Source organism: Coregonus clupeaformis, chromosome 15 (assembly GCF_020615455.1).
Source record: "Coregonus clupeaformis isolate EN_2021a chromosome 15, ASM2061545v1, whole genome shotgun sequence".
Taxonomy (NCBI): domain Eukaryota; kingdom Metazoa; phylum Chordata; class Actinopteri; order Salmoniformes; family Salmonidae; genus Coregonus; species Coregonus clupeaformis.
Genome location: NC_059206.1, coordinates 60,284,149 through 60,297,334, shown reverse-complemented (window position 1 = coordinate 60,297,334; position 13,186 = coordinate 60,284,149). Strand labels below are relative to the sequence as shown.

The 13,186-nt window shown below is 41.6% G+C and overlaps 2 protein-coding genes across 6 annotated transcripts in view; one reads left to right on the top strand and one right to left on the bottom strand.

Annotated features, from left to right (window-relative positions):
- The window catches only part of LOC121577556 (low-density lipoprotein receptor-related protein 1-like), a 199,402-nt gene extending 194,177 nt beyond the window's left edge, over positions 1-5,225 (top strand). The window contains exons 83-88 of the mRNA XM_045225247.1: positions 332-515; positions 609-710; positions 847-920; positions 1,136-1,229; positions 3,187-3,331; positions 3,485-5,225. Coding sequence (XP_045081182.1) covers positions 332-515; positions 609-710; positions 847-920; positions 1,136-1,229; positions 3,187-3,331; positions 3,485-3,625 — 740 coding nt within the window. The 3' untranslated portion in view covers positions 3,626-5,225. The remainder of the gene's footprint in view (positions 1-331; positions 516-608; positions 711-846; positions 921-1,135; positions 1,230-3,186; positions 3,332-3,484) is intronic.
- A 415-nt stretch (positions 5,226-5,640) lies between these two features.
- LOC121577555 (E3 ubiquitin-protein ligase DTX3L) lies at positions 5,641-12,652 on the bottom strand. 5 transcript variants are annotated; one of them, XM_041891262.2, is made up of 10 exons: positions 12,066-12,652; positions 11,556-11,644; positions 10,221-10,301; positions 10,012-10,113; positions 9,657-9,815; positions 9,129-9,375; positions 8,631-8,827; positions 6,955-8,529; positions 6,591-6,808; positions 5,641-6,350 (listed from the first exon to the last, which is right to left on the bottom strand). In XM_041891262.2, the coding sequence occupies exons 2-10, from the start codon at positions 11,598-11,600 to the stop codon at positions 6,281-6,283; spliced, it is 2,694 nt and encodes an 897-aa protein (XP_041747196.1). In that variant the 5' UTR covers positions 11,601-11,644; positions 12,066-12,652; the 3' UTR covers positions 5,641-6,280. The 5 variants fall into 5 exon arrangements, with proteins under 5 accessions (XP_041747196.1, XP_041747197.1, XP_041747194.1 ...); XM_041891263.2 differs by lacking the exon at positions 12,066-12,652 and having other exon boundaries at positions 11,558-11,645; XM_041891260.2 differs by lacking the exons at positions 11,556-11,644; positions 12,066-12,652 and having other exon boundaries at positions 10,221-10,586.
- Positions 12,653-13,186: the final 534 nt, after the last annotated feature.

Genomic DNA, 13,186 nt, shown 5'->3' with positions numbered 1-13,186 from the left:
TAAGATGAATGCACTAACTGTAAGTTGCTCTGGATAAGAGCATCTGCTAAATGACTAAAATGTAAATGTATTTGATGTTTTGTTTGGACCCCACAAAGAGTAACTGCTGCATGTGCAACAGCTAATGGGGATCCTAATAAATCAATAATTAAATAAACTGTCTGTCTCTACTGCCACCTGCTGGCAGTATAACACTAGAACACTACTGAGTTACAGTAGTGGAGGACTACAAAATGTGAACTGCTTGGCACTCTTTTGATATCCACCTCAAGGCTCCTTGCTCTCAGTATACTCAGACGGATAGTTGTCTCTTATGTGTGTGTGTGAGTAGGTAGCTGCGAGGGCCACTGTCTGAACGGAGGCACTTGTCTGCAGAGTGCCAGCGAGGCACGCCAGTGTCGCTGTCTGCCCCAGTTCAGCGGCAGCACCTGCGAGGTGGACAAGTGTCACTACTGCCGCGACGGCAAGTGTATCCCCACCAGCTCCTTCCAGCCCACAGGAGAGGTCACCTGCATGTAAGTGTCAACACACACACACACACACACACACACACACACACACACACACACACACGTCCTAACCTATTGTTACCTGTGTGTGTCCTGTAGCTGCACCAATAGCAGAGTTCAGCCCAGCTGCTACACATGTGATGAGTACTGTGCTAATGGACAGTGCTCTGTCAACCCACGCACACACCTACCAGAGTGCAAGTGAGTTCTCTCTCTCTCTCTCTCTTCTCCTCTTCTCTTCTCCTCTCCTTTCCTCTCCTCTCGCTCTCTCTAGCATGGTAACTCTGGTTACTGTGAGGTTACATCTCTCTGTATCTATCGCTGTCTCTCCCCTCAGGTGTTCTGCAGGCTGGGTGGGGCATCGCTGTGAGGTGGTGGCCTCTAGTGTAGACTCCTCAGAGTCTGGTGGACGTAAGTAAACTATCCTCAAGGTTTGCAAAAAGTAGAGGCGTAACTTTTGCTTGTGATTTTACTGTAACTTAGATGTCAGCTGGCCATCAAAAGAAAATGCAAGAGCTGCTCCTCTACATTTTACATGTATTATTGTGGCTGCACATCGACTGGACGCTAACTGAAGTCTCCTGCCTAACTGTGTATGTATACTGTTTCTGTGTGTCCATGTACAGGTACTGCCACCATAGTGATCCCAGTGTTGCTGCTGCTGTTGTTGGTTCTGTTGGTGGGAGGAGCTGTGTTCTGGTACAGGAGAAGAATGAGGGGGTGAGGAACGCTACACTACACTACAAAATACACAATACAACACCGGGGCACTAGCAGAACACTGGGACAATATCTACCTTAACCCCCTATCAAGCTCTCTTTTCTTTAATGCTTCTTCTTACTCTCTCTGCACTCTCTCTCCTCCCTCTCTCTGTACTCTCTCTCCTCCCTCTCCCTCTCTCTCTCTCTCTCTCTCTCCTCCCTCTCTCTCACCTCCCCTCTCTCTCTCCTCCCTCCCTCTCTCCCTAAGGTGACCACATGTCCCGGATAGTGTGGGACAGTCCCGCATTTGTTCCCTTTGTCCCCCGTCCCACAACCAAACAATCATGTCCCATATTTTTTAATAATTTAAAACACCACAAATTTACAAAAAAAGGTTGATTTTATAGTAAGTCAGACTTACTATTCATTTGATGATAATTGACATTCCAATCTATCTCTTTTGCAGTAACATTGCGCTTATAACAAGATGTATATCATAAGTATGTGGTACTGGTGATGTTAAACACTTCTCCAATCGTTGATGAGATCTGATATTCTGGCTGCATAAGACAAGACATAGGCCAATGTCATATAGTCAACCAATTTGCCAAATCCTTTCTGGCTAAACTTGCAGAGGACAGCGAGTTACTTACAAAAATTGTGCTTCTAACCAAGGGCTACAAAAGTAAGGAAATAGCCAGCCGTATTAGACTGAAAGAGAAGGTCAAACTTGTAAGGCTCATTAGTTGCTCATTTAACATATTTGCTGCTACTTCACTGAATCTGTTTTTAAAAGTATCCCTCCCTAAATGTTTTACATTCCCTGAGACCAATCACAAATGTTTACTTGGCCAAATATTCCCTGATTTTCATAAAACAGCCACACGTGTGGTCTCTCGTTTCTGCATCACCAAATTTTGCACTCGCTCGGCAAAAGAGTAGGCTTTGTGCGCTTCAATTAGCTCGCTCGGTGCGCTGCCAAGAACATGTATTCATGTAGGCTACACTGTCCCGCAAAATCATCCCATTGTCCCGCATTTGAGTATTTTAAATGTGGTCACCCTATCCCCCTCTCTCTCTTTCCCTCTCTTTCTCTCTGCTGTGAGTAACTGCATCTCTTCTGTCCATCAGGTCTGGCAGGCTGGGCAAATCCTGCTCCAGACACTCACGGTAACGGTTGCCTCGTTACGCTTTCCGTCCTCTCTCAGCTTGCCCCTCCCTCTCCTGATCTAAATCCCTGTTCAGGACTGGTCCACCCTCTCCAAACCCCCTACTATACTTCTAGGGGGGTAACAGGTGGTGATCTATTGAAGAGGTGAAATAGATCAGTCTATGACCCCATGGTGTCTAAATGGATCCCATGCTGTTCTCTATCATGCTGTACTGTATTGTTCTGTATTGTGTTGTGTAGAATCCTACTGTATTTATCATACTGAGAGAGAGAGGACGCTTTGACTGCATTGTTCCAAGCCAGGATTTGGAAAATGCAACATGACAAATCCAGCATTTACTATGGTAGATGGTTGATTTGTTACATTTCTCTCCATTCCTCAAGTCCATGGTTTGACCCGATATGGTGATGCTCCAAACTGACAACATGCATTTCTGTCCAAGATGTCTATAGATTTTGAAGACATCGATAGATTTGACCTTGCTTGTGTTTTTCAAGCAGACTCTTAAATAGGTATTCAGTAGTACCACTTACACAGGGTGTATGTGTAATGTTAGCTTACTTGGTACTGTTACACAACCCTCTCCAGGACCAGTGTGTCCTGTAGTATATACTAGCTAGGTGAATGCTGGGTTTGCATTGTTGCCTGTGCTGTGGCTTTGAGTCCAGGCTTCCTGGGTTACCGTGACAGTGATGTGACCCCTGACCCCCGTGATGTGGCCATGTCGCTGCCTGCGCTGTGTGGACGCTCTCAGGACCCGTCCGTGCCTAAGGGGTCATGACCTTTCACCTCTGTATCCGCAGGGCCAAGGGCTTTCAGCACCAGAGGATGACTAACGGGGCCATGAACGTGGAGATAGGAAACCCAGCGTACAAGATCTACGAGGGTGAGCCAGACGACGATGCCGGGGATCTTCTAGACTCGGACTTCACACTGGACCCAGACAAGGTAACACACACGTGAATACAAGCAAGCACACAAACACACTTGCACCATGTCGCACACACCTGCACAAGCAAACACACACATCCTGGACATACAAACACACATCTACTACCATGTATTTAGTTTATCTAATGGTCCTCCCTGGTCTCTTCCCAGCCCACCAACTTCACAAACCCAGTGTATGCCACCCTGTACATGGGAGCCCACAACAGCCGCAACTCCCTGGCCAGCACAGACGAGAAGAAGGAGCTTCTGTCTCGGGGGGATGAGGAGCCCCTGGTGGACCCGCTAGCATAAACTGTCCATTAGCCTGGGGTGTAACATTCCAAACACACCCCTCTTTTTGCCTTTGAAAGAAAAAACTGAAAGAAAATCAACAAGAAAAGCGTGAACACTGTATAAAATGTACAAAAATGGACTACTTTTGTATGTGATTGCAGTATTATGTTTGGTTCTTGTACGATTCCTCTGGTCAAACATTAACAAAAACATTTTCTATAATATATTTTTAATTTAGTATTTTTGTCCCTTCCCCTTTACCTAAATAGTCACTACCTCTGTGCAAAATTAAATGGAAAAATAAAATTAGAAGAAAAAGGAGCAATTATTAAATGTTTTGTATGAGTTGTATAGAGAAAACATTGTTCCATTTCATTTTGTTCATGTTGACTTTGAGCGGGGGAAGGCTAACTCAAAGTTTTATAAGTCGGTACCAATGTTGTCTTGACAGTTTTGTCAGCAGGAGTGTGTAAGACACAAATAATACAGTACAATTTGTGTACAGCGCGTTTAAAATGTCAATAACGAGTGGCAACTTATTTCCATATTATTTTCTCAGAGAACTATGTTCATGAAATGATTGTGTTTTCTTCCTTGCACAGACTTAATGTTTTACGGTGTATATACCGTAAGATGTAACGCAGGTCAATATATGTTTGTTTCTATCATATACTAAAGGTGTGTAGGGCTCGTGTGATGTTAAAATAGCGTAATCAATGTGTTGTTGAAGCGACTGAGGATGTGTGACTGACTGATTACTGGTGCGAGGTGATGATTATGATGATGTTGAATATTCCAGGCTTGGGAATGCTTCCATGTAGTGGGGCTGTGGGTGTGCCCAGTGTCCATGTCATGGCAGGTCAGAGCATACTAACGAAGGGACGGACCAGAGGGACTGTGTGACACCTTCGCTGAGAAGAACGTCACCAATCTGCACCCCTTTAGTGGACTGTGGTGCCAGAGAACAAGTGTATTTGCTACAGCTGTGTGGATGGACAGAGAAAGGAGATGGGATAACATTTGGTCTAATGTATGTTTGTTTTTCGCAGCATTTCTTCATTTGGTTTGTGTAAGGGCTTGACTGTCCACCTGGCCCTGTCAGACTCAGTACAGATGAATCATTCTAACCTGAGAAAATTAGTTCTGTGCTTTTAATGGTTTTGTAACAGCTCCCTCTGAAGTGCAGTCATTGCTTTCTTTCTTTTTGACTCTCACGTTTCCCTCCACTGTTGTTCCTTTAGCCGTTTGTGATCATCTCTCTGTCTTCTGTACCCTGCTGCTAACGCTGCCGTTTTGGTTGCTATGACGTGTCTTTAAGCTCGGCCGCTGTCCCAAAATGCTGCTTCTGTCAGAAGGTGATCAGCCATATTTTAATGCATGTGAGAATAGGCAACATTTTTACATTTTAGTCATTTAGCAGACGCTCTTATCCAGAGCGACTTACAGTTAGTGCAACAACAAACAAATGTTCAAGTAACTAGAATAACAAATCCTTATTTTGCTTATTTGTCAGCAAGTGTTATTTTTGATTTATGCGGTCGCATTTTTATTGTATTTTTTTATTGAAAGGAGAGACAAGTACAATCATTTTACTTAAAATAACATTTTTGCAAAATCGTACATGCATTTTTGGATTTAAGTTGTTTTTGATTAGGCCTTGTTTTATGAGAAATTACACATAGCTTTTATAGTACAAAATGCATGGAGGCTCAAACCTTATTCTGGAAAGAATGTTAATTTTTGGTGGAGTACTTTACAAACTAAATAACAGATATTGTTATAAATACAATTTAAAAAACCGTACAGAAAACAATCAGCTGGATTTGTCTTTTAGTGGATTTATATTATCATTTTTATTTTGAGTTCAATTGTTCCATTGTTGGCATCACTTGGTATCGCAGTTTGGTCACTTTTGAACCTCACGGTCACTTCTATGGTTGTGTTTCCATATCTAGCTAGACTGGACTAGAGTTGGCATATTGTGGATACAACAATGAATACCAAGTTAACCACAAATATAAACAAACGTGAGATCACTGTCTTAAATTGACTTTTTATTCTCATTACCAATCATCAAACAAAATTCAATACAAACTTGAGTTAATCACACAAGAACATGTTCATTGGGCCTTAATAAGCGAGCACTGAACCAAACTTTTCAGTTCCAGCAAGTGGATCTGTTTATCTAATGAGAGATCACCAACTGGTAATTATAATATATTGCGGTTGATTTTAAATCTGAATGTTGCCATTCTGTTTAATCATCTTTGATTATTATGTCAGTGCTTTTAATGTTCCATATTTCTATTCATTCAATACATTTTGTCATAGCTCACACGTTATCCTGGATTCAAGCATCTAGAAAATAAAATAAAATAACTACCAGTATACCAATCAAAACGAAATCCCCCGAAACATTTACATTTGTTTAGACAAATGGCTTCAAAAACAAAGAATCTTGACCAAAAAGGTCCCCGACATCAAAAACCATTTTCCAAAAGACTCTTGTACTGTAGTATTGTCACAACCCAGAGTGAGAACAGTGATATGGCAAACATGAATCATCGCTTTCCCCTCTCTGTTTTTCAGCCCTCGTCTTCTTTAAAAGGGGCCATTGTAAACAGCTTTGAATCTCAACTGAACTAGTCCTCTGTTCTATTTCCAAAATTGTCTTCATTTGATGCCTTTGGCTTTCAGCTCATCCTTCACTCTGCTCAGGTAGTCAGGGTCAGGGTAGCCGAAACTGTGGGAAAACACAAAGCACACAACTTTGAATTAAACAAATCCTCCAATTATTTCTGAGCTTGCTTCTGGTTCAAATCTCATGAGGAATCAATGTTGTTCCCCCAGGCAGGGTAGTAGTAGACACTTAACCTGAATGAAGTCAATGCAAAATATACAAAAAACATTTATACATGACATAAGAAAGTTAGTCACTAGAGGCATACAGAAGGTTAATCATATCTAGTCTTAGATGGTGTACTTTTGTGCCCCTCCATCGATGTTGGTTTTGTGGTGAATGTCGTTCCAGGTCACCGTGTTCTCTGCCCCAGTGGTTCTGGAGATCCCAACTGTGAAAATCAGCTTCTGCTTAAATGCTTTCTTCAGCAGCATCAGCACCTCATTCCCCTCCTTGTTGTTTGGTAGATAAGCCGTTCTTTTGGTCCCATAGAAGTTCTTTCCAGGGTTGGGATGTTTGTTCTGAAAACAGAAAATGTAAACAAAAACTAATGGCAATGGCAACAAATGGCTGTGTAAATATAAAACACTGCAGTGGAAATTGGGATATAATAAATGTTTTGTCAACTTTTATATTTACAGTATAATGAAGAACCTGAGTATTTTACCGTCTGTATTCCATCTAGAATATCATAGTTGATAACTATCGTGCCACTGTGAGGGAATCCAGGTATGTTGTTGATAGAAGTATAGTGTGTCATTTTTCCATCGGGCTGGTCTCCCTCCATCTTCCCGTATACATCCTTACACACAGGACAGCTGGGGCCCATGGTTTCCACTGACCGCCTCAGACACTCTTTACAAAACTCATGGGTGCAGGACAACTTCTCCTTGTTGGTAAATGTATCCATGCATATGGGGCATTTCTCCTCTTCAGCCCCTCCTGTCGCTCCTCCATCTCCAGCTGCTCCCCCCACGGCTGCTCCAGTGTTGTAGCCTTCAGGATACCCAATCCTCTGCTTGTCTTCCTCTTTAAACACAGGCCTACCTAGCTTCTCTTCTAGCTCTTTGACAGCAGGGCCTAAATGCTCCGGTAGGCCGATCAGCCTCCAGGGACCGTAGTTTTCTCCTGCCCCAACACAGAGGTGTCGAGAGCGGATCTTCTCCAGCATGTCCCCCACGGTCCCTGCGTGAGTAGTGTCTAGCAGGTAGCAGCTCATTGTTGACGTGGCAACCTTCTGGTAGAGGTGCATTAGAGCTCTGATGGCGTGGCTTTCCAGAGAGGCAGTGTGTTGGGACTTGATAGGCATGGTTGTCACTTTGACCTTCCCCTGAGAGGGATTATCCATGAAAACTACTCCAAATTTACTTTGGATTGCTGTTATTTTCTCAGAAAATATTTTTTTCATCAGCTCCCAGTGGGCCGGGTCCATGGACAGCCCACCTGAAACCAGTGGGTCTTTGATGTCAATCACAATCTTCTGTGGAATTTCTGTAGATCTCCTTCTAGATCCTCCAGCAAATCCAAAGGCCTTATCTGCGGAGCTGTGATCCATTCCGAAGGTCTTTACTGTGGAGGTGTGGCCCACCTCAAAAGCCTTCCTGACTGCTACCACGCTCTGCTTCGGCCCAAGCACATTGCACCCGTTGGCGGACACATTCAGCACCAGCCTGGTCTCCTCATTCTGGATGTTCTTCAGCGTAAACTGGAGGTCTTCTGGATTCATGTGTGGCAGGTGTGCGGAGATGCTGTCAAAGTCACCTGCACACTTCCGGAAGAGGTCAGTGAACTCCTGGTAGGCTTCGGTCAGCAGAAAATCTCTGTCTGTTTTCTCTGGATGTTCTTTGAAAGACACCTTCACATCTGCATTGATTTTGACTCCATTTATTTTCTCTATGTCCTCCATCTCCTTCCGGTAGGCCTGGTTCAAGTACACGAACTGGATCAGTGGGACTGTACAGCTCATTTCCTTTTGCCCAGGGGCTTCATGGGTGTTCATTTCATTGTGAGTCATGCTTGGTGCCGCTTCTAAACCATTCCAATCACCTGCTGGCCCAGCTTCAGCTTCCTTGATGACCTTGGTCACCTCTCTGTGGAACTTCTCCACTTCCTCAAAGTTCCCAGTCAAGGTCAGTGAGTGATAAGTGAGGTACTGACTGAACTTGGTCTGAAGGGCAACCTGTGCTTCATGTGGGAAGCCACTGAGATCAATGCTAGCATGTACAGTCATTGGGAGTTTGACCTAGTGGGAAAATATCATATTAAAAAGATTTACATATCTTACATCTATACTTTTTATATTATAGTTGATTTGAAAATGCAATCAAATAGTCATTTATTTACAAAAGCAAAACCAATTACATCCTGTAGAGTGTGTGATGATGTTGGAGGAGAGGCATCCATTAAGTTGGGTTTACAGTCTGATTGGTTCCAGGGTTGAAATGGTGGTGCAGTCCTGTGAAACTGCACAGTAGCGGTTGTCTTGGCCTGGTCTCTGAACGTCATCTGTGTTGCCCTCTGCTTCAGAAGTACTTTTAGATCTTCAAATAGGGTAGATTAATATATTAACATTAACATTAAGAATAAAATAAGGATTTAAGATAAAACAGAATAACTGTTCCCAAATCAAACATGCTGACCTATCTAATACCAGATTAGCTCCCAGATAAAAGCATGCATTTGGGAATTCACTCTGCAACACATTATTTGCAATAATGTACTGTTGAAGTGAATATTTTCTTCTTAGCAGCACCACCATGGCTTGAGTGTATCCTCAACATTTAAAATGGGTACTAGGTATTTTTGTAATGAACTTTACATTTTTGACTCCATCTTTCTCACCTGATGAGGGAGATATATTGACCACTGCCCAGAACCCATTGCCATAAAGACCCTTCAAGGTGCAATCTGTATCTGTTGTCTTATCACCAAAGTCTTTATTGAACCATGACTGGAGAGTTTTCTCTAGTGTGGACTCCCATCTTGGTGGAAGGTCTTTCCCAGGCCACTCCACACTGACATAGACTGTAGCCTCATCTGGAGATGCTGACAGCTGCTTTCTCTCTTCAACCTTAGCTTGATTCAGATCCTGGAAAAATGTCTGGGCATAAATATGGTTGTTGGCGCAACAGTTTACTCACTCCTAAAGAGGACCTGTAGTTTAGTAATTGAGATTCATAGCAGATAATCTCATTTAGCTCCTTAGGTACAAATCAGAGCCCGATTTAGATTTTCAGGGCAATAACATGAACACTGTCCATGTCCAAATACCCATACTTGCGTTTTCTAAATAGTAGGCTGATTGAAATAGGACGATGTATAGTATGTGGAATTTAGAAAATCCTGTGATCTGTTGGATAGAATAATTACCACATCTTGAGTCCTTTGGGAGTTGATGGGAGAATGCTGATCTCTCTGTGATTGTCTGTCTCTATTAGAGCCAGTAGCTCCTTCAGCAGGAGGATCCACACTCACCTCATTTCCCTCAATCTCCTCCTTTGACCGATACAGATCTGTCAAATACGGGTCCTGAAAGAATAACTGAACATCAGTATGACGTTGATCTTACCCTAACTAACTTTAATTGTGATTAGTTTTGGCAACTTCATGAAACAGCATTGGATAGTCTATGCGAACTGATATGATAAAGATAAGATCACTGGCTTTCTCAGGCCTGAGTCAGAGACTAGTTGACATGATCATAATTACACTGTTTACTCCTTACCTTTTTCTTATCAGTCATAACAGTACTTTGGGTGTGACTGGTAGGATATGAATGTGGCTGTGTTACTCTCACTTGCTCCCCACTTGTTCCTGAAGAATAGGTCTGAGAGAGATAGGAGATAGTTAATATCTTCAATCATCCAAGAATAGCACATTTTATAATTGTGGTCTTAAATTATTCCACATGAATAAGAAAAACATAAAACCTACCCTATCACCCATCCCATGGGGGCTCGGAGACTCCCATTGTGGATAGTGCTGTGCTCCACTGGCTGCCAAGGCTGGGTCAGACTGCAAGAGAAGAGAGATGTGTATGGGTTGTATATTTTCACATACAGTGCAATTCTCATTCTTCAGGAAGAGAAACTGCACAAATGTGGTTCTCATAGAATCGAATTCAAACACAAGCAAACAACAAAACCAACATATTTTCTACTGTTGTTTGGTTAGTCTAGTTCCACATATCCAGCTTTTAGGTTAAACATAAGTAACTTAAGTATCCCCACTTATAACCGCTTTAAGATATGTTTTTTATTTTTAATAAATGTGCAAACATTTCTAAAAACCTGTTTTCGCTTGGTCATTATGGGATATTATGTGTAGATTGATGAGGAAAACATTTAATTTAATCCATTTTAGAATGAGGCTGTAACGTAACAAAATGTGGAAAAAGTCAAGGGGTCTAAATACTGTCCGAATGAACTGTAAGTATTTCCCTGGCTATCCCAGCTGCATCATTTGATACAGTACTTATGGTATAAATCTGCCCTTGGGAATGGCCATGTGGCAATTGCTGTGATTGGTGCTCTCATGCAGATCCACTGGTCCCAGTATCAGGAGAATTTACTGTCTCTAATGTTGCAGGTGTCTCGAAAGAGATGCAAAGAGGTTAACAGATGATTAACTGTGAAGATAGTAAGAGTTAGTTCAGTTTGTCCTTTAAGATTAAAGGTGGAAGGTAGCCTAGCGGTTAAGAGCGTTGGGCCAGTAACCGATAGGTTGCTGGCTCGAATCCTTGAGCAGACTAGGTGAAAAATCTGCCGATTTGCCTTTGAGTAAGGCACTTAACCCTAATTTAAGTCACTCTGGATAAGAATGTCTACTAAAATTATAAGTTTAATTTAAATACTCTGTAACCTATTACTGCTGTTCAATGGCCAAATTAATATACCCATTATATCAAACAAGCTGCTGTTTGGCAAAATAATAATTTATGAATATTGTAGCAAATTCATATTCCAGGAACCTGGGTCCAGTGACTGTCAACCCAACACAGTTACTCTCCAAGAGATCCAAACCTCTTGACCAGAGCGTGTCCCCACGTTTCTCTTTACTAAGTCCCTTAAGTGTACACCCCTCTCCGATGGCCTCACAGGCGCCACCCCACTTCTGACACCAACGTAACGAATTTGGGGCTAGCCCCGACCGGGACTCTAACCCAGATCCAGCGACTGTCAACCCAACACACGAGGTTGCTGGGTGTTGCTTTTGGTCTCTGCAATATTAAAGGTACTCTTGTATTTGTCCTCAAACCAGCGTACTCACACCATTATCATCCACTTCCATCATGTCCTCCTCATGTCCTGCCATATTGATTAAGTCTTCTTGCTTCACCAAGTCAAACTCAGTGTGTCCTACACAGGAAATAGGCCTTATTCGTTGGATGAATATCATCAATACGAAAATCTCTCATTGCCGTTTTGGGCCAACTGCGCGACGCCACAGAAAATAGTTTCAATTTCGTTTCACAAATTGCAACCCAACCCAAGGTTGACAATACCCTATGTCGATTTAGTAGCCTAACAAACTTGAGGCTACTAAATCCGAATAAATAAGCCTAGTTAGAATATAACACGTGTCGCTTTAGATTAAAACATAAATACACATCGATAAACAAATTGTTCATTTGATTTCAATCGCACATTCAATGGATATGAAAAATACAACATTATGAACTTGTAATTTCGACGAATAATTAATATTTTAATATTACGGCTATACTATAATTGCCAGGTGGGCCCGAAGTTTTGCTAAAATATTGTCTAGGTTACATACCAGGCGTGTATAGCTGTCTGTCTCAGCTTTTAATGTCAAGTACGGACATGGAAGCGAAAACGAAAGTCACGGTGATTCAAGAATGCAACACTGTAGCTGGCTAGAGGCACTCCTTGTTAAAAGAGGGGGAGTATCGCAGCCTATGGCCATTGTAGGTTTCTAGGTTTATTTTGCTAGGATTATTTGTATCCGGATGGCTGGACCAAATTAACCACAATCCACAAACACGGTACATAAAAACAAGAACATACTGTATGTAGGTCTAGCCTTTTCTCACGATCCAACTTCCAAACAAAATTCACTGATAGTTTTTGAAAAAAGGTAAATATATTGAGTAAATCATACATGACTCTTTCAATTAATGTGTTGTAGGCGGACTAGCCCAAACAGGCTACAACACAGAACATTATAAATGGATTTTTTCTTCGTTTTTTAAAAATCTTACATATTATGTAATCGAATAAACAGATAAAAGTTATTTATTGATTTTTTTAGTATTTCATTCCAATGATTTGATGATTGACAGTCACTGTAGTGGGTCATATGTCAACTCCAAATTGGCCTAGGTCAATGAGACAGCAGTTGTGTCAAGTTCTTGAGTAAAAATACTTTAAAGTACTACTTAAATCGATTTTTGGCGTATCTGTACTTTACTTATCCATTTATATTTTTGAAATCTTTTACTTTTACTTCACTACATTCCTAAAGAAAAGTATGTACTTTTTACTCCATACATTTTCCCTGACACCCAAAAGTACTCACACATTTTGAATGCATAGCAGGACAGGAAAATGGTCCATTCACACACTTATCAAGAGAACATCCCTGGTCATCCCTACTGCCTCTGATTTAGTGGACTCACTAAACACACATGCTTCATTTGTAAATTATGTCTGAGTGTTGGAGTGTGCCCCTGGCTATCCGTAAATAAAAATAAAAAAACAAGACACTTGTGCTGTCTGGTATGCTTCATATAAGGAATTTGAAATGATTTATACTTTTACTTTTCATACTTAAGTATATTTTAGCAATTACATTTACTTTTGATACTTAAGTTTAGACTTTTACTCAAGTATTTTTCTGGGTGACTTTCCCTTTTACTTGAGTCATTTTCTATTAAG